Below are 24207 nucleotides of genomic sequence, written 5' to 3' on the forward strand. Positions count from 1 at the left end.
CTGCAGTGGAGAATTTCACAGTAGGCCAGTGCCATTAAAGTGTAAAAGCTTGTTTATATTTGCAGTGTCCAGTCTTTTACTTTTCAGAGTATGTGTTGTTGGATATGTCATTAGGACAAGTGAACTTTTATATGTTTTCTATCGTCTAATTGTTCCTCGTTGACGCCTTATTCCAAATTAATGTATTTGACTTGCATAAGCTGCAGGGAGAGGTCCCATTACCAAACAATCAACAGTGGGTTTGAAGCTTGAGGGCAGGGCAGTGCTAAAAACTGTCAACACACAATAACATTATAACTGAGCAGCAGAGCCACATCATCTTTTAATGTTGTGTTTCCAGCTACTTAATAAATGTAGGTCCAATACTCCCTCTCCATTAAACATTTGTATCCATCAATTCTGGAGAATTATTTCAGGTCTTTAACAGCAAAATGCTACAGGAGGCCGAGCAGGAAAGAGTCCAGAGAGGTAAAACTAAAATGTCTCCAGCTAACCGAGCAAGCTAACATTACCATTGCCTGTAAGGGAGGCTCATTTCGGGGAACATATGTCTCAAAGCCGCGCTGTTTCAGGCTGTTTAATGTGGAGAAAAAACTTAAATGGACATAGGTGGATTTTGCGGGGGGGCAGGGGGGGCATTGCCACTAGGGGGAGTGGCTGAAATATGTTAAAGCATTACTACGTCTAAAACTGTTCCAATACAAATATTTCGTATATCAATATTTTAATAGATGTAATATAATGATTGTTACAATACAAATCTGATTAATATATTTGTTTCAAATAATTTGTTTGAGCAGTCCCATGTTGTGACGTGTGTGTGTGACGTATGAGGTTAAGGACACAAGTTCCCTCGCTTTTTCTTTTGCATACAAGTGATTCAGCTATTGTATTACAATAATTAGCAGTAATGGATATGCAGCGATTTTTAAAACGTCCAATCTCTAGGACGTTTAAGGCGTCTACTTCTGCACTAAGTAGGACACTGGTTAATAATATTGTAGCGTGTTCAAGTAACCAAGGGATATAGTTATCAAATAAGTATAAGATGTGCACAGTTATGATAAGTTTTACAGTTGTAATGCACTGTTGTTGGGGGGAGAGACCGCCCCTTCCATATGAGTGTGTGTGTGTGTGTACGGCGGGCATGAGGCGTGCATCACGGGACGAGTTGTGTTCGTATGTGGAAAAGTCATACTCAGTGCGGTGAACGCTGGCTTTATTTATTGCTACTGTATCCGTAGCACGCTACGCAATAGTTGGGACTGTGTACTGACGTCAGTAAAAAAGGTTTGCCCCCCCCAAGCGCAAATGTCAAACTCTGCCTATGATTTTAACTAATTGCTTATTTTACGTGTTTAACTCATGGCAACTATTTACACAGCTAAGAGTCAATAATGATAAGTTGAACACCTGCACCATTATTAAATGTGACCTATGACAACACGAAGGAATCTTCTAAAAATGCCCAATTATTTCAATTTCCACATATGTGTGCATCCTAATGTGCACCTGAGCTTTGAGCTTTGAGTCATGTCATGTTTGCATACCTAAAGAGTTAGTTAGATAAAAAAGGTTCCTAAAAAGTTATGCAAAGTCTGGATATGCAAGTTGAAACCCTGAGAAACAGTCTATGTTGGGGTAAAAGTGTACTGAGAATCCATTAAGGCATACATGTATAATGTTAGGCATGGCAAGCTGCCAGATAAGACTAAAGCTGGTTGTGTCATTATCTTTTCAAATGACTGAGAGAGAAGGTGCTTTTCTTTTACTATGCAAAATATAGTAGCATTGGAAACCATAATGACACTTTATCTAATAGCACATTATGCAAAAGAGACTCATTGCTATCACTATGTTCTTTCTTAAAAATATTTATTTAGCTGCTAACGTTGTCTGTCCATCGTTTGGTACCTAGCAGACAGCAATCTGTGAGTTGATCATCATTTTTGCTGAGTACAGTGTCTTTCAGCTGCTTGAAACAATGTAAATTAGAACATTGAGAGTGAAGCAAAACTGTAAAGTTTGCAGGCTGTAAAATGAAAAACTCTTACATGGGACCCCTTTCACATTACACACAGTGATCTGGCAAATTGTTGATTAACAACAATTATTCAGAGCAGCTTTGAAGTTGTCTGCTACTTCACCAGGAACCCATCATTTCATTTCAAGTACTACTCTTTAATGTATTATCTGTAGTTACTGCAAAATGTGATTTTTCAACATGTCATGTTTCAGGTCTTCTCCTCTCTCCTATAGGAGAATAAAACCTGATAATATATTTTTTGCAATTTTTTCTTCATAAAAGGTTAGGTCAAAGGTCAGGTTCAAAGCAAGTTGCTAACCCTAACCCTAACCTGCAGTGCCGACCTTTAAACGTACTTCTTAAACTGATGTAAAACATGACAAATGGCTTGTCAAGGACTTGCCAAAAGTAGGTCAAGATAAAAGACTTGTATAATTCAGTTTTTTAGAACCTAACATCCTCAACACTTTAACTCAGATGTCGTCCACGTGTTTTGTTCTTTGATGTCTCTGATGTTTCGTGTTTCAGAGACTTTATAACCAAAGCCCCGTGGCTGACAGGAGCCTGTCTGTCTCTCTGTTCATGTTGGTAGGTCACTGTTGTAGAAGTCTGTCTGCTCATATGTGACTGTCTCTCTTCATTTCTGCAGCATGTTTCTCTCTTTGTTTCCGTCTCTCGTCTGCGGTGGCGATGATAAAGCCCAGAGACAAACAGCTGAGCTGCATCAGATTTCAACAACAAAGCTGTGTTTGAAGGTTACATCATTCCCCCATGCATCATCTGATTTCAGTGGTTACATGTGAGTTTTTGCAAGAAGAATATAGGCTCCCGTCAGTTTCTGCCTGTTCTAAAAACAAAACAAAACTTGCTCTTCAAGAAATGTGGTTAGTGGAAAATGATTTCCTCAGAAAAGCCTGAAAATCACATTACTAAACAACTGTAACAAAATAAATAGAAAACCCTTATATTATTGTCTATTATTGAATTGTACTCTGTGGGGAATAATCTCTGTGACACCAAAAGCCTGTAAAAGCATTAGGCCTAACTGTCTTTTTTGTACAAACGGTTTTTTTTATTGGGTGGGAGCAAATAAAAAGTGGTCCAAGAATAAGCAAGGGTATTTTATACAAACAATGCAAATTAAAGAAAAAAGAAAAAAGATCAGACAAGGAACTTGCAGACAGTTTCCAAAAGGCAAACAGATAATCATAATAAGCGGGCAGTTGTCTGGGTTCATGGCCTGAGTCTAATATAATTAAATAAAACCACGAACAATGAGTAGCACAATGTTAGAAAGGTCAGTAGGCCTACTCCTTCCTTTCTTTTTGAGAGCTGGGCTGCAGTCGGATAGTTTAAAAATCAGCTCCTAAATTCTAACCCTATCGTCTATTCCTTGACCTCTGAGTGAAACGTCACGGGGTTAAGGGATAGTGGACAGGAGAATTCAAAAGGACTTAGGAGAAGAGACTGCGGTACTTTAGAGAATCCGAATGCACTTTCACTATCCGACGTGTTTATGATGCGCCAGCGGACGTCATTGTGTGCGTCTGCTGCTGTGGGGAAACTATGGAAACCACAGTTTTCTAAACAGCGGACTTCAACATGGATGTTTAATAAGAACGACGGACTCATCGAGAGACTCTGCACCGTGCTCTGATGCTGCTGCTTTGCTTTATGAACAGCAGAGAAACATATTCTTCATGACCAAAGTTGGAATTGAAATAAAAAAGGAAAGTGAAACTTATGCTCATCACCCTCTCCCTCCGGTCCACATTAATACTAATGATCCCAATACGTATGATTGTATGAACTAAAGATCTTAAAATCAATACAGATGTATTTATTATAAACGTTAGTCCTTAACATCTATCACTGTGTATATCACCATTCAAAGTTGAACAAACCCCACACAGCTCAGTGAAATGTTGACTTTATTTGATAATTTCAGTAAAAACTAACGTTCATATTTCTCTTTTTGATTATAATACTGATGAACGTTCAAAACAAAGCACTTTGGCAACTTATCACCTATGTTTTAAAATGCTTAATAAGCACCGTAACTTTCATGATATAATTTCTCGGTCATAATCGGTTGTTTCCGTGAACGGCCGACTGTTGAGTGACGGCAAATGCTGCGGCTGCAAGGCATTGTGGGGCAGCATTTTCGCTTCTCCTGTAAGCTAAAGGAGGTTATAAAGGAAGTTTGAAACCTCCTTTCCTATCATTCTCATCATTCTAGAGAATTCGAACGGCACTTATCATGGCTGCCACTGAGGGACTTCCGGGTCATTTCACTCCTTTAGGAAGGTTCTTAAGCTAAATGGGCTGAAGTCGAATAGTCCATTTAGCTTAGGAACCTTCCTAAAGGAGTGAAATGACCCGGAAGTCCCTCAGTGGCAGCCATGATAAGTGCCGTTCGAATTCTCTAGAATGATGAGAATGATAGGAAAGGAGGTTTCACACTTCCTTTATAAACTCATTTAGCTTAGGAACCACTGGACCTCCCTAACCGACAGGAGAAGCGAAAATGCTGCCCCACAATGCCTTGCAGCCGCAGCATTTGCCGTCACTCAACAGTCGGCCGTTCACGGAAACAACCGATTATGAAGGAGAAATTATATCATGAAAGTTACGGTGCTTATTAAGCATTTTAAAACATAGGTGGTAAGTTGCCAAAGTGCTTTGTTTTGAACGTTCATCAGTATTATAATCAAAAAGAGAAATATGAACGTTAGTTTTCACTGAAATTATCAAATAAAGTCAACATTTCAGTCTTTACTGAGCTGTGTGGGGTTTGTTCAACTTCTAAAAGATGTTTGAATGGTGATATACACAGAGATAGATGTTAAGGACCACTAATGTTTATAATAAATACATCTGTATTGATTTTAAGATCTTTAGTTCATACAATCATACGTATTGGGATCATTTGTATTAATGTGGACCGGAGGGAGAGGGTGATGAGCATAAGTTTCACTTTCCTTTTTTATTTCAATTCCAACTTTGGTCCTGAAGAATCTGTTTCTCTGTTGTCCACGTTCATAAAGCAAAGCAGCAGCATCAGAGCACGGAGCAGAGTCTCTAGATGAGTTCACAGTAGTCCCTCCTTCTTATTAAACATCCATGTTGTAGTCCGCTGTTTAGAAAACTGTGGTTTCCATAGTTTCCCCACAGCAGCAGACGCACACAATGACGTCCGCTGGCGCATCATAAACACGTCGGATAGTGAAAGTGCATTCGGATTCTCTAAAGTACCGGGCTGAAGTCGAATAGTCCATTTAGCTTAGGAACCTTCCTAAAGGATTGAAATGACCCGGAAGTCCCTCAGTGGCAGCCATGATAAGTGCCGTTCGAATTCTCTAGAATGATGAGAATGATAGGAAAGGAGGTTTCAAACTTCCTTTATAGCCTCCTTTAGCTTAGGAACCACTGGACCTCTCTAACCGACAGGAGAAGCGAAAATGCTGCCCCACAATGCCTTGCAGCCGCAGCATTTGCCGTCACTCAACAGTCGGCCGTTCACGGAAACAACCGATTATGACCGAGAAATGATATCATGAAAGTTACGGTGCTTATTAAGCATTTTAAAACATAGGTGGTAAGTTGCCAAAGTGCTTTGTATTGAACGTTCATCAGTATTATAATCAAAAGAGAAATATGAACGTTAGTTTTTACTGAAATTATCAAATAAAGTCAACATTTCAGTCTTTACTGAGCTGTGTGGGGTTTGTTCAACTTCTAAAAGATGTTTGAATGGTGATATACACAGTGATAGATGTTAAGGACTAATGTTTCTAATAAATACATCTGTATTGATTTTAAGATCTTTAGTTCATACAATCATACGTATTGGGATCATTTGTATTAATGTGGACCGGAGGGAGAGGGTGACGAGCATACGTTTCACTTTCCTTTTTTATTTCAATTCCAACTTTGGTCATGAAGAATATGTTTCTCTGTTGTCCACGTTCATAAAGCAAAGCAGCAGCTTCAGAGCACGGTGCAGAGTCTCTAGATGAGTCCCTCGTTCTTATTAAACATCCATGTTGTAGTCCGCTGTATTTTGTATAACTGTAGTTTCCCCACAGCAGCAGACGCACACAATGACGTCCGCTGGCGCATCATAAACACGTCGGATAGTGAAAGTGCATTCGGATTCTCTAAAGTACCGCAGTCTCTTCTCCTAAGTCCTTTTGAATTCTCCTATCCACTATCCCTTAACCCCGTGACGTTTCACTCAGAGGTCAAGGAATAGACGATAGGGTTAGAATTTAGGAGCTGATTTTTAAACTATCCGACTGCAGCCCCGCAGTCTCTTCTCCTAAGTCCTTTTGAATTCTCCTATCCACTATCCCTTAACCCCGTGACGTTTCACTCAGAGGTCAAGGAATAGACGATAGGGTTAGAATTTAGGAGCTGATTTTTGGAGTATTCGACTGCAGCCATGGACTATTCGACTTCAGCCCTGAAGTCGGTTGCACAAACAAGATGGACACAATGTTATGTTTTCATATAATTCAACACTCATACAACAAGACCATCATGAGTCGCCTCTATAGATAAAAGGGTATCTGATAAAGTATAAAGATATTGTGAAAAGTACATATAATGTTTAGCAAAGTTTTAATTTTGAGAACCACAGATAATAATAGTAATAATAATAATAATAATAATAAAGCTTTATTTATATAGCACTTTTCATACAACACATGCAGCTCAAAGTGCTTTATAAAATGACAAGTTAAAAACAAACAACAATAAATTCCCCTCAGATTATTTGTTAAGAACTTTAACGTACATGCAGCAAATATAACATTTGATTAGGTTAATAGACACATGGAGGTACAATTTATGACAATACAAATAAAATAGAATAAAATAAATAATGGTTTCACTCTGACAGATAAGATAGGGTGACCAGACATCCCCGTTTTCCGGGGACAGTCCCCAGTTGTATGGGCCTGTCCCCGGTTGAAAATGTCCCCGTTTTTTTAAATATACGTTAAAAACACATAGCAAGGTGAAATAAAACCTTTAATGTCAGGAAACACTGGGTAAACAGACTGCGGTCAAGCCAGCCCCCATTTCGGAAAACACAGCCAAGCCAGCCCGCACGTTTTATTGCGGCGCGAATATCCAATGCATTACGGTTGATGCCTGTACAAACTGCCTTCAAAATAAAAGCGTTTACTCGGTCAATAACAAATATACCTAAAAAAACACACCAAACATATTCATGTTGAAGCTTAAATAAAGAAATATGTACTATATAATGTGATCAATAATAATTTAAAACAAACTACGTATAACTACCACATTATAACTGAGTGAATGTAAAATGTAAGGATACAGTTATGAAGACATATCGGACATTTCCACTGGGTGACTATTTTCAATTGATGTTGACACCATCCCACAACACTCCTAAAATAACATTACTTTCTGAAGCACAATTTAAAATGTATGCTGTTTAAAATCTCAAATTAGATCTATTGTCCATCTATATGTTGATTATTATTTAATGGAACTGTCCATAATCAAAGAGTCATTCGAAGTCAATAAAATACTTATTTCACTTCAGGGTGATAGCACCCCATCTAGTCAATCAGAGAAAATCAGGACAATCTGATGTAGAGTTTCAAAATAAAATACTTTTGAAATCTCATATATGAGCTATCGTCCTTCTGTTTTTATCCAACAGTTAAAATGTTCAAATTAAATTGAACCAGAAGTGTCCCCTTTTTTCTTTAACAGTGAAGAAAATTGGATATGTTAATGATGTTTTGAACTCAAAATGTCCCCGGTTTTAATTTTGAAAATCTGGTCACCTTAAGTTAAGATAAGACACAAGACAACTGAGTCGATTCAACAATATAAAATATAAAACCCGATAAAATGTTTCCCGGCACTTTAAAATACTTCTACTACTTTCTTCCTACTTCCGGTCCCTCGTCACGTGACGTGGGTTATCTTGTGACGTGTAGTCGAGCCGGAGCTTTTGTTGTTGTTTTTCGGGGATGCAGTAGACCCGAGTGGACCCAGTTGTACTGTAAAATGGAGCGGTACGGGTCGGACACGGAGAGGGACGATACACCGCTGCTTCAAAGGGCCGAGGAGGAAAGAGTCCAGAGAGGTAAAACTAAAATATCTCCAGCTAACCGAGCAAGCTAACATTACTTTTGCCTGTAAGGGAGGCTCATATCGGGGAACATATGTCTCAAAGCCGCGCTGTTTCAGGCTGTTTAATGTGGAGAAAAAGCTTAAATGGAACCTATTTTAACTAATTGCTTAATTGTACGTGTTTAACTCATGGCAACTCTTTGTTTACACAGCAAATAATCAATAGTGATAAGTTGACTTAATGATTACAATTTCCACATATAAACATGTCTAATTTACAGTTGGATTTTGTTGCAAGGTGCATCTGAATATTGATTTAATTTCCCACACCCAACCTGTGCCTTTGTCACGAGTTTTAGGGACATTCGTTCTGAGCTTTTGTCACAAGACACACCTAATGTGCACCTGAGCTTTGAGTCATGTCATGTTTGCATACCTAAAGAGTTAGTTAGATAACAACGGTTCCTAAAAAGTTTGGCAAAGTCTGGATATGCAAGTTGAAACCCTGAGAAACAGTCTATGTTGGTGTAAAAGTGTACTGAGAATTCATTAAGGCATAAATGTATTATGTTAAGCATGGCAAGCTGCCAGATAAGAAGACTAAAGCTGGTTGTGTCATTATCTTTTAAAATGACTGAGAAAGAAGGTGCTTTTCTTTTACTATGCAAAATATAGTAGCATTGGAAACCATAATGGCACTTTATCTAATAGCACATTATGCAAAAGAGACTCATTGCATGGAGATAGAAGGTATGGTTATTAAAACAAATGGGGCATTATGTCAACATTTAATCCACTTAAACATCAATTTGGTCTGTCGGATTACAATGAATCTGTAATTACTTTATTTTAAAGATGTATATATTGTAGCCAGTGATTAACATTGTCACAGTCATAATAAAGAGTAAATGAATGCTGTGTGTTATTATTTTTTCAATGATTAATAACATTTGTCAATAGATTAATTCACAGCCCAATCTTAGTTTGGTTGTATTCAGTACACATCAACTAACATCATCCTGCAAACAGTCTCATTGTCTTCGTCTCTCTGTCTCCTGCAGCCCCAGCATGCGGCTCATCGCGCTATGGCCTGGCTCTTCTCTCCTCTTTTGGCTTCTTTGTGGTCTACTCGTTGCGCGTGAACCTCAGTGTGGCGATGGTGGACATGCTGAACAACACCCAGTCCGACACAAACCACAGCAGCTCAGTGTGTCCGGCTCATGCCAACCCTCCACGGCCCAAACACAACCACACAGCAGTGAGTGAGAACAGAAACGCAGCTGAGTCAAAAGAATAATTAAAACTGGTTCAACTTGTCCTTGGAGCTGTATTGCACACAAGAGCTTTTCCTTGATTAGTTAAGTGCTTTTTGTAAAGTAAGAACGATTTAAGTGGCACAAATAACTACATTTTCTGCGTAAAAAGACTTAAAAAAAAGTAAATCCAGTCCAGCTGCAAGTAGTAAGTAAGTGCGCACTGCAACAGCAGCTCAATTCATCATTTTAACAACTATTACTGCTTTAAGATTGTTATTGTTACTCATCCTTGTGTGTTCCTCTGTGGCCTTTTAGAGACAAATAGTTTAATTCAAGTTGATAGAGCACACGCGGTCACACCCATTTCGGACAGTAAAACCCTTGTTGTCGGGCTTTAAAATCCACCCAATGTGTTTCCCTATTTGTCTGCCTGGAAAAACTGTAATCATTACTGGATAGTTAGATTTATAAGTTGACATCTGATGATTAGTAATTTGTCCTGGAAAAATAGAATCTGGTTTCAAACCGCATTTAGGACTGATGCACAAACTAAGCTTTTCAATCTTTCAAACTGAACAGTTGAGTATGTGACAATGACCCGCCCCTCCTTACAGTCTGTGAAGGTAACAAAAGGCTGCTACAATCATCCAGAAAGGCTCTGCATTATTGACAGAACAGTTCTGCAGAGATGCTGTTATCATGTTGGGTAACCTTATGCTTCTTATTGAGAAGCTGTGTTGAAGACCGCTTCTTTGCACACACACATAACAATGCATGGACAATGTAAATGTTGACCATACTTGCCCTTTGTTATTGACTGTGTTTGACTGGCCTGCAACTAACAACTATTTTCATAATTGTATAATCTATCAAGTGTCCTAAAATATTGAGTGATGTTGATATCTTTACATGTCTTGTTATTCCTTTTGAAAATCCAAAGATATTCAGTTGCAATTATATAAAACAGAGAAAAAGCAGGAAGTCTCTATTTGAGACCAAAACAATAACATGTCTTGCTATATTTGCACCTTGAATTGCCTGGTGCTGAAAGGTGCTATACTGTATAAATAAACTTGCCTTGCCTATATTTGCATGAAAGATTAGGTATATTTTTTCTATCTGTCAATTAGAGGACTAGTTGATGCAGCTCTAGTGTGTGTTCATGTTAGAAGTGAACTTTAGGGCGTTCAAGGAGAGGATGCTACAAGTACAAACCGACTGTTGAAGTAACATGTAGTAAACAAGCAGTAAAACTTTAGTTTGATCAAACTAAACTCCTGACCCCCCCCCCTACAGGCCAGTGTGTATAACTGGGACTCTGAGACCCAGGGCTGGATCCTGGGCTCCTTCTTCTACGGATACATCCTCACACAGATCCTCGGGGGATACCTGGCCGGCCGCTGGGGCCCCAAGTGGCTGATGGGTCTGGGGATCCTGGGAACTATATTTTTTACGCTGCTCACCCCTGTGGCTGCTGACCTGGGCGCAAAATACCTCATCGCTGTCAGGGTGATGGAAGGGATAGGAGAGGTAGGTTGTTTCATTACTAAAGAGACGACACGGGGTCTTTAAATGTCCTTTTTAAAAATGCATCTCTGAGCACCCATAATCTCAATGGAGTTAATACACACACCTACAGCCACACCAGATACAGCGATGGTTTGCATGTACAGATAAGTGGATGGTTATTGGTACTTTTTGCACTCCTGTTGATGCTCTTCTTATGTTTGTCTTCAGGGAGTGACGTTCCCTGCCATGTACACCATGTGGGCGTCCTGGGCCCCCCCGCTGGAGAGGAGCCGCCTTCTCACTATCTCCTACATCGGTAAGACACACACACACACACAAAGGAAAACGTTTCTATTTATGCAACACAGTATGAAACAGTAGAATTGGGTTTTAACTGCCTTAATATTTCTTTAACAGAATAGTGATGTATTAGCTTTCCAACTAATTGTTTAATAAGTTGGATTTGGTTATTGAAGCGTTTTAACTTTTGGACACAAAACAATTTGAAGATATTTTCCACTATTTTCTGAGTGATTTTTTGTACTTACCAATGACTCACTCATTTCAAAACAACATATTAACTTACAATAACATTCATGCTTAAAATATCCTTAGTTCAAGGCAATGTAGGAACTTGATCTAAACATATGAATCTCTCCCTCACCATGTGTAGAGCAGGGTATGACGCACCCATCTCACCTCATCATCAGACATACCATTATTAATGTCTACCTCTCACTTTCTGTATATTCATCATTCGTAAGTTACTCTGTGCATTCAGACCGCTGCAGGATACAGATGTCTTCTCTCTTCCTCCCCAGGAGCCCAGCTGGGGACGGTCATATCTCTTCCTCTGTCTGGACAAATCTGCTTCTACCTGGACTGGACCTACGTATTCTACATATTCGGTAAAACATCCGGGGGTTTCGCTAGTGTAGGGTGGGAGAGGGGTTCCTTTGTTGCTGACTTTCCCTCCACCAGAAATACTTTGTTTTATTTCCATATTTTGATTTTATTTGTGAGTGATTTAACACATTTTCCTGATTTGTATTTGGGTTTTGATGAGCTTCAACTTTTCTTTGTGTTGCGGTTTTTGCATTGATTTCAGAATATGAGCAATTTTTTTATCATTGATGAATTCCTTACTATTCTAACCATTGTCTAGTGGTCTAGTGGTCCGTGAGTATATTGGTACAATTTCACATTTAAAATAAATTAATAAATTAAAGTTTTACACACTCTCGCGGGAATATCTCCGCAATGGAGCGAGTTTAAGTTTCACTGTCGATGGTATGATATAGCCCAGCGCAACACCTTCATCACACATGTGGCCACTTGTTTGTACCATTTTCAGGCGATTTGTAAGCTGTTCTAGAAAAACGATGTGATTTTGGATATTTGTGGAGTTAGGTGGTCCGCGAGTGTTTTTTTATTGGTTAAGTGGTCCTTGATGAATTCCTTACTATTCTATTTCCACGTGATGCATTAAGCCAGAAAACCATTGTCTAGTAATAATCATGTCATGAATAAGTCGGATAAGAAACACCTTATCGAGTGAACATCTCAGACGATGTCTCATCTTGTCTAATTAGGAAAGCGTAAATAAAAAAATGCTCTTCTGTAGTCGCTGCAGGTCTGGATTATGGAGTCTCTGGAGCATTTCCCTGACGTCCAGCAGCCTCTCCATTGATTAGTCGGAGATGTTTGTTTTCCTTTAACACTTATCCTCTAATCCTCAGACGAGCTGTTTCCAGTGTCTGCTCCTTCGTTCCTCTTTGGCCGGTGGAAACGATGAGTTCGCAAGTTTGAGAAGAAAATGTGCTCACGGATGGAAAAAATAAGTCTTGCTTAATTGACTGGCTTGCTTTCCTGGTGAACAAATGCCACTGCCACTAGTTAACCCCGTTTGTAAACCACAGGGCCGATGTAAGTGTAGCTATGTTACACAAGTAAAGAAGGGGTAATGACTGGCTTTTATTTTAGTTTCATGAAAGTGACGAACACAGTGCCTCTTCTTCCACCATCATCATAATACGTGCACCTGCTGCCTACCTTGGATATTTAATGTGTTGAAGGGTTTATTTTGTGTGTGTGTGTGTGTGTGTGTGTGTGTGTGTGTGTGTGTGTGTGTGTGTGTGTATGTGTGTGTGTGTGTGTGTGTGTGTGTGTGTGTGTGTGTGTGTGTGTGTGTTTGTGTGTGTGTGTGTGTGTGCGTGTGTGTGTGCAGGTGCTATCGGCCTGGTGTGGTTTGTCTTGTGGACGTTTCTGGCCTTCGACAGTCCGAACACTCACCCACGGATCTCAGAGCAGGAGAGGCTCTACATCACCAACTCTCTCAAGAACGAGGTAACACCAGAAACAGACTCTGTGTCCAGAAATCAAGCTTTAAGAACAGGCCTTCGTAGATATGAGGAAAGGTTTTGTTATTCACCTTTGGTTTGCACAAAAAAAGATATGTAAAAAATAAAGATTTATCATTTTAGCAATTACTCAAAAACAATGAAACACTGGTGAATTAACAGGTAACCGTATGACATGTGATTCAAACTTTAAAATACGACTCAGATTAAATAGACTTTATAAAAAAATAAATACCGTTTCCTCTTCTCCTTTTTTTTGTTTGCAACGTGTTTGACAAATAAAATACCCACCAAAAAGTAACATTGATTTGATGAATTATTTATTTGAATATATAGCTGTTATTAATATGTAAAAGTTCAGAAGATGATGTCACTAATTGGTATTTAGAGATTTGTTCTGTTCTCTCTTGTGAAGACAGTAGCAGTGTTTCAGACGTTTCCTGCGCAGTACAGACATCAGATAGTAATGTTGCATAACCTCGGTCTGACGCTGTGTTTTATTCTCTTATGTAACTCATCGGTGTCACAGCCCTAGCAATGACTCTGCAGTTTATTATCACATGCAGACGCTCGCTCATGACTCCTGACATCTTTATGAAGAGTACAAAGTATAACTGTTGGATTCTTCTGCAGGGTTGTGAATTAGAAAATAACAAGACGACAATACCTCGACCCCCCCCAAACAAATTAACATTTGTATATTAGTCTCTCACCTCACTTTAAAGGTGGGGTAGGTAAGTTTGAGAAACCGGCTCGAGATACACTTTTTGTTATATTCCATGGAATGCTCTTAACATCCCGATAGCAATGAATATCTGAAGTGCTTTGACTACAAATCCATAAAAACAAGTAATCTGTGGAAGCCGTAGCGCTGTAAAAAGCACGACCAATCATCTGAGCCGGCCCGGCTAAAGTGACTGGATGGCCTACCTGCCTGTCAGCCTTCCATCGGGGCACAAACTTATCTCGTGCCCTCATTGGTCATGGGAGCGTTCGTGTGTGTTGGAGGAGGGGCTCTGTGAGGAAGTGGCAGATTTTCTCCGGCTGTGTATTTTCAAATTCTAGCGCACTCGAGCTGGTTTCTCCAAAATGACCTACCCCACCTTGAAGAAAACGTTGTTATTTTGCACGTCTCTACAGTGACAAAGAATCCTAATGTACATATGAATTAAAAGTAAGTTCGGGTCAAGTTCAACAACAGCAAGCATATATCAAAACATCAATTTATAAACTCTGAAACAAGTCTGATTATTCCAGTCATATGGTCCGTACTTCTCACCAGCAGCGGGAGATAAAGCTAACAGAATCAAGAGCAATAGAGACCCATTGGAAGATAAACTGGCATGAGACTTTGCAGGATCATAGAAGGCCTGTTTCCATTTATTCAGAGGTTATATAGACACGTCCTAGCGGTTAACTGGATGTATTTATGTACATATGCAATGCAAATAATCACACAGCTGAAGGTTGAAAGTTAAATTCAAAGTCAACTTTATTGTCAATCCTTCAGTTTGTGTCTACAGACAGAGGCCGTTTCTCAATGTCGAGGAGGCTTGCTTGGTAGCACATGTATGCTGGGCATTTAAACAGTCCTTCTGCGCCACTCGATGACGTAGTATGCTTGAAATAGTGGCTCTGGAGCAGCTTTACTCGACATTGAGAAACGGCCAGAGAGATCGAAAAGCCGTTTCCCACAATCCCGAATACGAAAAATACAAATATATATAAAAATATGTAATTCACAATCAACAGACACATTTATACATATGCACACATTAAGACTTAAATAAAAGCACAACAATCAATATATACAAAATAACAGTCCCTTCAATAACTTTGAGAAATGTGCATTAGTGCAAGATTGTCCATAGCAGCGTAAAAAGTGTCTGGTGCTGGATTTGAAAAATAAAAATAAATTACTAATAATTTGGCGATCTTTCACATTTGATGCTTTAATGAAGAGCTTTCTAATAAATCTGCTCTCTGTTCTCCACTTCCTGTCCCAGCTGTCCACCTCAGCAGGATACATCCCCTGGAGAGCCATCCTAACGTCCGGCCCGCTGTGGGCCATCGTGGTCGCTCACTTCTCCTACAACTGGACCTTCTACACGCTGCTCACGCTGCTGCCCACTTACATGAAGGAGGTGCTGGGGTTCAGCATTCAGCAGGTGAGGGCCACGTCACACACATGCATCTGTGGAGCTGATGGGATGAGTTGTGAGATTAAACGGGCATTATTTAAGTAAAATACAATTAGATGTCAAAAGGTTATACAATTCAAAGACAGTGTTCATAGTCGAGCATCTTTTCTTGTCCTCAACAGAACGGGATGCTGTCGGCTCTTCCCTACATCGGCTCTGTGGTGTTAGCGGTGCTGAGCGGTCAGCTGGCCGATCACCTGAGGGAGACCTGTCTCGTCCGCACCGTCACCGTCAGGAAGGTCTTCTCCATCGTTGGTGAGGAGGACTGTCTATAACTATATTACTGTGTGAGGCTCTAAGGTCTAAATACACCAAACCATCTAAATATACACACATGTGTGCTACTTCTGAACAGAGGTGGGAAGTAGCGGAGTACAAATACTTTGTTACTGTACTTAAGTAATATTTTCTGGTATCAGTACTTTACTCCACTACTTGTTTTTCTGACGACTTTTTACTTTTACTTCTTACATTTTGAACACAAACACCTGTACTTTCTACTTCTTACATTTTGAACACCAATACCTGTACTTTCTACTTCTTACATGTTGAACACTAATACCTGTACTTTCTACTTCTTCCATGTTGAACACAAATACCTGAACTTTCTACTTCTTCCATGTTGAACACAAATACCTGTACTTTCTACTTCTTACATGTTGAACCCAAATACCTGTACTTTCTACTTCTTACATGTTGAACACAAATACCTGTACTTTCTACTTCTTACATGTTGAACACCAATACCTGTACTTTCTACTTCTTACATGTTGAACACTAATACCTGTACTTTCTACTTCTCACATGTTGAACTCAAATACCTGTACTTTCTACTTCTTACATGTTGAACTCAAATACCTGTACTTTCTACTTCTTACATGTTGAACACAAATACCTGTACTTTCTACTTCTCACATGTTGAACTCAAATACCTGTACTTTCTACTTCTTCCATGTTGAACACAAATACCTGTACTTTCTACTTCTTCCATGTTGAACACAAATACCTGAACTTTCTACTTCTTACATGTTGAACACAAATACCTGTACTTTCTACTTCTTACATGTTGAACACCAATACCTGTACTTTCTACTTCTTACATGTTGAACACTAATACCTGTACTTTCTACTTCTCACATGTTGAACTCAAATACCTGTACTTTCTACTTCTTACATGTTGAACCCAAATACCTGTACTTTCTACTTCTCACATGTTGAACCCAAATACCTGTACTTTCTACTTCTTACATGTTGAACACAAATACCTGTACTTTCTACTTCTCACATGTTGAACTCAAATACCTGTACTTTCTACTTCTTCCATGTTGAACACAAATACCTGTACTTTCTACTTCTTCCATGTTGAACCCAAATACCTGTACTTTCTACTTCTTACATGTTGAACTCAAATACCTGTACTTTGTACTTCTTACATGTTGAACACAAATACCTGTACTTTCTACTTCTCACATGTTGAACCCAAATACCTGTACTTTCTACTTCTTACATGTTGAACACAAATACCTGTACTTTCTACTTCTCACATGTTGAACTCAAATACCTGTACTTTCTACTTCTCCATGTTGAACACAAATACCTGTACTTTCTACTTCTTACATGTTGAACTCAAATACCTGTACTTTCTACTTCTTACATGTTGAACCCAAATACCTGTACTTTCTACTTCTTCACATGTTGAACACAAATACCTGTACTTTCTACTTCTTCCATGTTGAACACAAATACCTGTACTTTCTACTTCTTCCATGTTGAACCCAAATACCTGTACTTTCTACTTCTTACATGTTGAACTCAAATACCTGTACTTTCTACTTCTCACATGTTGAACTCAAATACCTGTACTTTCTACTTCTTCACATGTTGAACTCAAATACCTGTACTTTCTACTTCTCTCATTTCCCAAACAGCTGGTTCCTTTAGTCTGAATGTGTGTTGGTGCGTGTTCATTATTCTTTAGAGTCACTGCGTGCCTATTGGTTGGAACACGATCCGTGTATCCGTCACTTCCTGGTCTTCTCTAAAGAAGAGGGACCAATGGAAACGTTGTCATGTTGCCGTTGGTCAGCATGGAAACATTCATTAGCTAACAATGACATTATTGTTCTATTAATATAAAGGGAGGTCAGGTACTCTTTAAAGCAGCTGCTAGCTATGGGTACTCTTTACTGAAGTACATTTCAAAGCCCTCTTTACTTTTACTTGAGTAAAGAAGTTTAGTCAGTACTTCTACTTTCACCAGAGTATTTTTAAACACGAGTATCTGTACTTCTACTTGAGTAAAGGACGTGTGTACTTTTGCCCCTCTCTTCTCAACCACCTGATGGTTTGTTTCTGCAGGGATGTTGGGGCCAGCCGTCTTCCTGGTGGCGGTGGGGTACACCGGCTGTGACTACACCCTGGCTGTGACCTTCCTCACCCTCTCCTCCGCTCTGGGGGGGGTGTCCGCCTCCGGCTTCAACATCAACCACCTGGACATCGCTCCTTCGTAAGAATCACCAAGTTAATCAACTAACATCTTAGTGCTCATCATCCAGTTAAACTGACGAACAAATTAACTTTTTTATGTCATAATAATTGTTTTTGCCGCCTTAAATTCAACACTTATGAGTAATTTAGTTATACTGTATGCATTTTACCTTTCAAATGTTTAATGTCAGAATTGTACAATAATGTAATGTGTCATTTTGTCCATAATTATAAATCCTGAGAAAGGAACATTTCATTTATAAGAATATATTCTGGTGCACCATTATCATACAGAGGTTTCACATCTCCTCCAGGTGTAAAGAGATTAATTGTATTCAAGTGAAAGCTGTTAAATTATAGTCAACACTGTCGTGGGTATTTTAACAATCATGCACTCGTTATGTTTTTAGGTATGCTGGTATTCTCCTGGGAATCACCAACACGTTTGCCACCATTCCTGGCATGGTGGGCCCAGTCATCGCAAGGACCCTCACCCAACAGGTGCGACGTGTACCCTCACCCTTCATTAACCCGTCTGCACAGTGGATAAGATTCCCTTACATTGAACAGAGCAGTGATAGCTTGGTGTTTCAAAAGGTTGAGATCACTCCAGATCTCCAGCGTCTCTTACTAACCAGATGGGATCCTTACTCGGCTTGATACTTCATTTCCTATTTACTTGGTTTAGTCAGAGCACGATTAGGGTTTCTTTGTCTGGTTTTCTGGATTAAAACAGGAAGATGTCTCCATGCGGTCTCTGCTGTTGTAGTACGCTACCCTTTAATACAGCAGATCATTGATTTTGGCATTTAACCATCACCACACAGAACAAAACCGTGTATTGGCCAACTATCCAACCATTGCTGTAATTTATATTATCAACAATGGCAACCAGGTGAAGAACATCCTCCCACTGCCAGACCTCCACAGCCCCAGAGAAACGTCGGGCTCCACATGTAATAAATGCCCATGGCTTGTTTGTGTTTCTTTAAACCAATCAGAGTGGTCTTGTGTGGCGCTAAGCTCAGGATGCAGTGACAGTGCCATAACAAAACAGATAGTACTGTTAGTGGAGGGGGGGGGGGGGGGGTGCAGGCTCACACCCACAGTCTACATCACGTGAAGCAGACCAGGTGAAGATCAAAAAAGTAAAGAACGCCGTTAAACAATCAAAGCATTTTTTCTTTTTTTTAAACAAGTATTTATACTTTTTTTTTACATTTATCACATTACACAAACACAACCGCACGTTCCCCAACATTAGATATATGGCAGATTACAAAATAATGCTAACAATTAAATAAAAAATTAAAAGTGTGCAGTTACTGTCAGTTTAAAGTACAGACCAAGAATATAATTACATTTGCAAGCAAAGCTTCTTTTAAGCATGATACTATCTGAAGCAGGTTACCTAAACCAAACAAATTACGAGAATATCAAATGATTATTTTGCAAGTTCACATTTTTTTGGGTCACTTCTAACACGACTATTTGCTGTTCTTTTGTAAGATTTCCACCATTTCAGTTTTTAGGATGTGCATATCATTTGTTGTTGTTACAATTGTCTTATTGTAATATATTCAAACCTTTTTAGAAATATTATTAGCAGAATGCCTTATGGCACATAAACGTGGCACATACTGTATTTTTAGTTGGACTTAAGGATTAACTGATTAGAATTAGTCGAAGTCACTGACGTAAAAAAAAAAGTTTGATTACAATTTCACTTAACATGAAGTAATGACATTTTGTACAGAAATGGATGTAAACTGCAACTTGAATAGTTGGCTAGCACCTATTATGCAAAACCCACTTGTTCATGTCTTTTATACATGTGTCCCCTCTGTGTAAAGAGATTCTGAAAGTTTCAGGAACAAAGATTCTCTCTCTTTTTGTCCTGATCCATTTATATTAAAATCTGTCTGAAAATGAGCTGATCAGATTTTGGCCACTTTATGATGTCATAACGATTTTTTTGGCTTGTGTAACCATTAGCCAATCACCAACCAAGGTAACCCCCCTCCCCCCACCTTATCACCTGAATCTCCTCCTAGAGCAGGGGTTCCCAACCTTTTTTCCAAGGGCACCCCCAAATGACTCCTGTTGGAAGTTGCGCCCCCCCCCCCCCCCAACTGCTGTCACAAACTGGATGAATGTGAAGTATTTTGTTAAAGGAGGATGAAAGCGTAATTAAGGAGCACTATTGGAGTGACTTTGATGGTTATTGGACTCAGGATTAATTCATTTGGATTCCCGCTGCATGAAGAAATTAAACGACGGCGGAAGTGGAAACAATTCACAAAGGGATTAAACTGTTTAAAACACGTGCTCAAAGTAAGCCGGATTCTGCCGATGTGTTTATGTGGATTCAAAAGTCGTAAATAATCTACAAAATGGAGGTGTCTGATCGGAGCAACTGACAAATAATCCAACTGAAACCGGCATGGACAATGACTGTGTTTTGAAAATGCGCTTATCCAGAAAAGCCTGGTTTGGACACTTTACGGGCAGAAGAAACATTTCTATTAAAGAAAGAATTATACATGTCTGTCTTTTTATGCCTTTAATACTAACTTGAATTTGTATTCAAATGAATCAATTAATTTTTATATTTTATTGTAATGTAGAGACAAAGAGCCTTTAGTGACAATCATGTATTGCGTTACAATTATATGTATTAAAAAATAAAATAAAATCTAAATATGATATTTGGCCTCAAATCATCTGAGGCCTGGCACCCCCCCCTGCGATCTTTGACGCCCCCCCCAAGGGGGGCTCGCCCCCCAGGTTGGGAACCACTGTCCTAGAGCACCATTAGGCGCGTTCACACCAGAGTACTTTTCCCCGTACTTTTCCCGTTTAACTTTTACCCCCATTGTTAGTGCCTGCTAGAGAGGTGGTACTTTCCTGGGGAGAAAAAAGTACCAATTTCTATTGGCTGGGCGAATTGCAAACCACGCCCCGTAAAACTCTGAAAAGTTTTGTGAAGCCGCCATTGTATTTGCTGGCATTAGCATTATTATCATTATTAGCATTAGCCCCGCGCACCAACGGAGAGAATAACTTATGGCAACACAAAAAAAAACGGTGGAGTGATGAGGAGGTGTCGGCGTTCTGGCGATTTACTCGGAAGGCTTCAGTAGAAGCCAGTCCCCAACTCTGGGGACTTCCGGCCTGGGACTTCGGGTGGCAGTATACGCCGTGAAGTTGTTTGCGGCCTGCCAGTAAACCCAAAGCAGAAGAAGAAGTGACGTCAGCGGCTTCATTTGCGTAATCTTCCCTCAGGGAACTTATTCCGGTGTGAACGCGATCTGCACTTAGTTCCATGGGGGAACTAAGTGCTGGCACTAAGTGCGGCAAAGTACTTGGTGTGAAAGTGGCCATTGTGTTCTTTGTAACCAAATACCTCTCAGAGGGGCGTGGGGAGGGGCTCCTTATTTTCCTCTAAAGTAAAAGACAGAGAATCAGCCCATTTTGAAACAGGGCTGAAACAGAGGGGATTATGGGTAATGCTGCAATGATCTGTTTGGTGTTTGGAGCCAAACACTTCAGAGACATTTTCATATATATCTGAGGCCTATAATATATTGATGAAAAACAGTATAATAGGGTCCTTTAACACTCCTTATGAACTCTCCTGTCCTCCAGAACACCATAGAAGAATGGCAGACAGTTTTCTACATCGCTGCCGGCATCAACCTGTTCGGAGCGACGGTCTACACTCTGTTCGGCCGAGGAGACGTTCAGCCCTGGGCCGTCCACACGTCCTACAACCACGGAGACTGAGACCGAAGACAGACGTCGGACTCCTCCATTTGATGCTTGAGTGAAGGTTTGATGAATAAACGGGTAAACAGCGAGATATACGTTCCAGCTGTGATTTGAATTGTCAAAGCGCTGCTAACTAACTGCCATTACATCCTGCAAGACGTTCGTTACTGTGACTTCTCCAGAGTCTGATGATCTTACAGTCAGAGCAAGGAACAGAGAAGAGTGCAATTTTAGTGAAGGGAAACAATCACAGAATGCTCTCTAAGAGGTATCAGAGGAAGCTGCTTTTACGAAGCAGGCCACTCTCTTTTTACTAGCAGACAAATGGGAATTATTTTATGTTATAGAAGGTTAAGTAAACCCTGTTTGATTGGCATGTAATAGCTATGATGCAGATTTATCCAAGTGTAGTTCCTTTAGTGTTCAGGTTTGTCAGGTAGCAAACTATCCAGGCTCATTTGTCATTCAAGCCCCAGAGCACTTATGGTTATTGCCAAGTCTACGTTCTTAACAAGGACATTTATTTTCACTTGTGTGCGGACATATCTCAGTGCCAATACACTTTGTTTTAAGTTGAATGCTCCCCCCCCCAAAAAAGTCATTATGCTCTTAGACTAAACCAGTGGTTCTCAAACTTTTTCCGTCAGGCCCCCCCCCAACACAAATAGACTTCTTTTGGGGGTGCTGTGGGGCAGCTTGACGTTTCATAGAGGGTGCTCAAACATTTAGGGTTTCCCATTAATGTACCGGGCGCTACAGTGGAATGTTCTACTGCAACAATCCCCACGCAAACACACAGTGCGACAGTTACAATGAAGGCTCGATAATCAGCTCACGGCATATAGGTGTAAGCAGGGGTAAAGTGCTATTTTTATAGGTGGTGTGTGGACCTCACATAGGGGGGTCCGGGGGCAAGCTTTTGAGTTAAAAGCATCAATCTGGTGTACATCAGGTTTCATAGAGCCACACATTTCAATGCTACTCAACTGGCTTTAGATAAGCCAGTCCTTTATTAGTATATAAGTGCTCTTTTAAACGTTATTCTTGTTTTACTGTCATAGTATTTCATACCTGTTTTTCATGTATTCTCTTATTTTTTTACAACTATAATGATCATATAAACGTGTGCCTCGGAAATAATTGTTTACTTTAATGGTGACCAAAACGTTTGAGACCCACTGAGATAACGCTGAGAGAGTCCTTTAGCTCACTGAGCCTCTCAGTCTGGCAGGAGAGGACTCTCCTCCACTTTGTTGTTGAAAAGACTCCTTATATCCGTTAGCGTAGCTCGCTAGCACCAGAAGCTAACAACAACGATCTCCGGTACCGGTGCGCTCTCTCTCTCTCTCGCACACAAAATGGCTCCTTCCACACACACACAGAGCCGAGCTTTAATGAAACACAGAGACCCAGGCGTAATAGTACTGTACTGTATCATGTTATTTTCGAATCAATAATTTTTCAATTTATGATTTTTTATTTTTATTTTTTTATAACCATTTTTCCTCCTGGTCTCTCGCGCCCCCCTGGCATGCCTCTGCACCCCCCACTTTGAGAACCACTGGACTAAACACACACATTGATACAGTTTCTCTAGAGAGGGAACAATATGACTGCACATGCACAACGCTTGGTAACATGCCTTGTAGTGACTCCTTAAAATGGATTTTAAAGCTCTTTCATGGGATTTGAAAAGGGACCAAGTTATTGTATTTGTTTGTTTACTTGTGATATGTTGCCAATAAGGAACGTTTATGTGCACAACAACTTGTTTATGTCCTCCTTTTATAGTTAAGGTAGCAGCCCATAACTAAAGCATTTTGAAAGCATTTTATTTGTAATCTGTGACTAAGAAGATGTTCTGATGAAGGGAAAGTAAAACGTGCTTTGAAGAGGATTCTGGAGGACACACAGCCTTTGATTTACTCACAGGATTTGCACTTTCTTCGTCAGGTGTGTCTGAGAAGAATGGAAAAAGGATGTTTGTTTAATTTGTATCTGTTTTTTTAATTGCGCACAGTTAACTCAATAGGAATGGAAGTAATTCTCTATCTTAACGTTTTACTCCATATATGACTGTTGTATCTTGCCCCTTTAAGTGTAATGACTATAGGGGGGTGAACCAAAATCAGCCTGAAGGGATTTGTCTCAGTTGTTGTTTCTGTAAGTCATCATCCCAATTCCAGGTGCAATGCACTTGTGCCTTATTACATTAGCCTAAACAGGGTCAGACAAGTCAGGACTGAAGACTCATTGTTTTCATAAAGGAATTCTCTCGTTACTGCTTTTTCTTTTCCATTTACATGAGTGTGTACAAACAGAGAAAATGGGACTTTTGATTGCTGTGTATATACTGTATAGATACACTACAAAAAAATGAATCATTGTATGTTTTTAACCTTGAAATATGTCAACATGTCTTAATTCACTGTAATGTATTGTATATACTTAATCATATACAGCTATTCTCAAATCGA

At 39.7% G+C, this 24207-nt stretch overlaps 1 protein-coding gene across 1 annotated transcript; it reads left to right on the top strand.

Annotated features, from left to right (window-relative positions):
- The first annotated feature begins 7990 nt into the window (after positions 1 to 7990).
- On the top strand, positions 7991 to 24207 carry slc17a5 (solute carrier family 17 member 5). The gene is made up of 11 exons (XM_034101420.2): positions 7991 to 8159; positions 9208 to 9404; positions 10699 to 10932; positions 11140 to 11227; positions 11733 to 11819; positions 13139 to 13257; positions 15278 to 15439; positions 15595 to 15727; positions 17831 to 17978; positions 18370 to 18460; positions 21608 to 24207. The coding sequence occupies exons 1-11, from the start codon at positions 8081 to 8083 to the stop codon at positions 21743 to 21745; spliced, it is 1476 nt and encodes a 491-aa protein (XP_033957311.1). The 5' UTR covers positions 7991 to 8080; the 3' UTR covers positions 21746 to 24207.

This window comes from Pseudochaenichthys georgianus, chromosome 15, assembly GCF_902827115.2.
Source record: "Pseudochaenichthys georgianus chromosome 15, fPseGeo1.2, whole genome shotgun sequence".
NCBI classification, from domain to species: domain Eukaryota; kingdom Metazoa; phylum Chordata; class Actinopteri; order Perciformes; family Channichthyidae; genus Pseudochaenichthys; species Pseudochaenichthys georgianus.

Coding starts and splice junctions, on each gene's coding strand:
- slc17a5 (XM_034101420.2), top strand. CDS start 8,081: ATGGAGCGGTACGGGTCGGACACGGAGAGGGACGATACACCGCTGCTT. Junction 15,728..17,830: donor GAAGGTCTTCTCCATCGTTG/GTGAGGAGGACT, acceptor TTGTTTCTGCAG/GGATGTTGGGGCCAGCCGTC. Junction 17,979..18,369: donor CACCTGGACATCGCTCCTTC/GTAAGAATCACC, acceptor TTATGTTTTTAG/GTATGCTGGTATTCTCCTGG.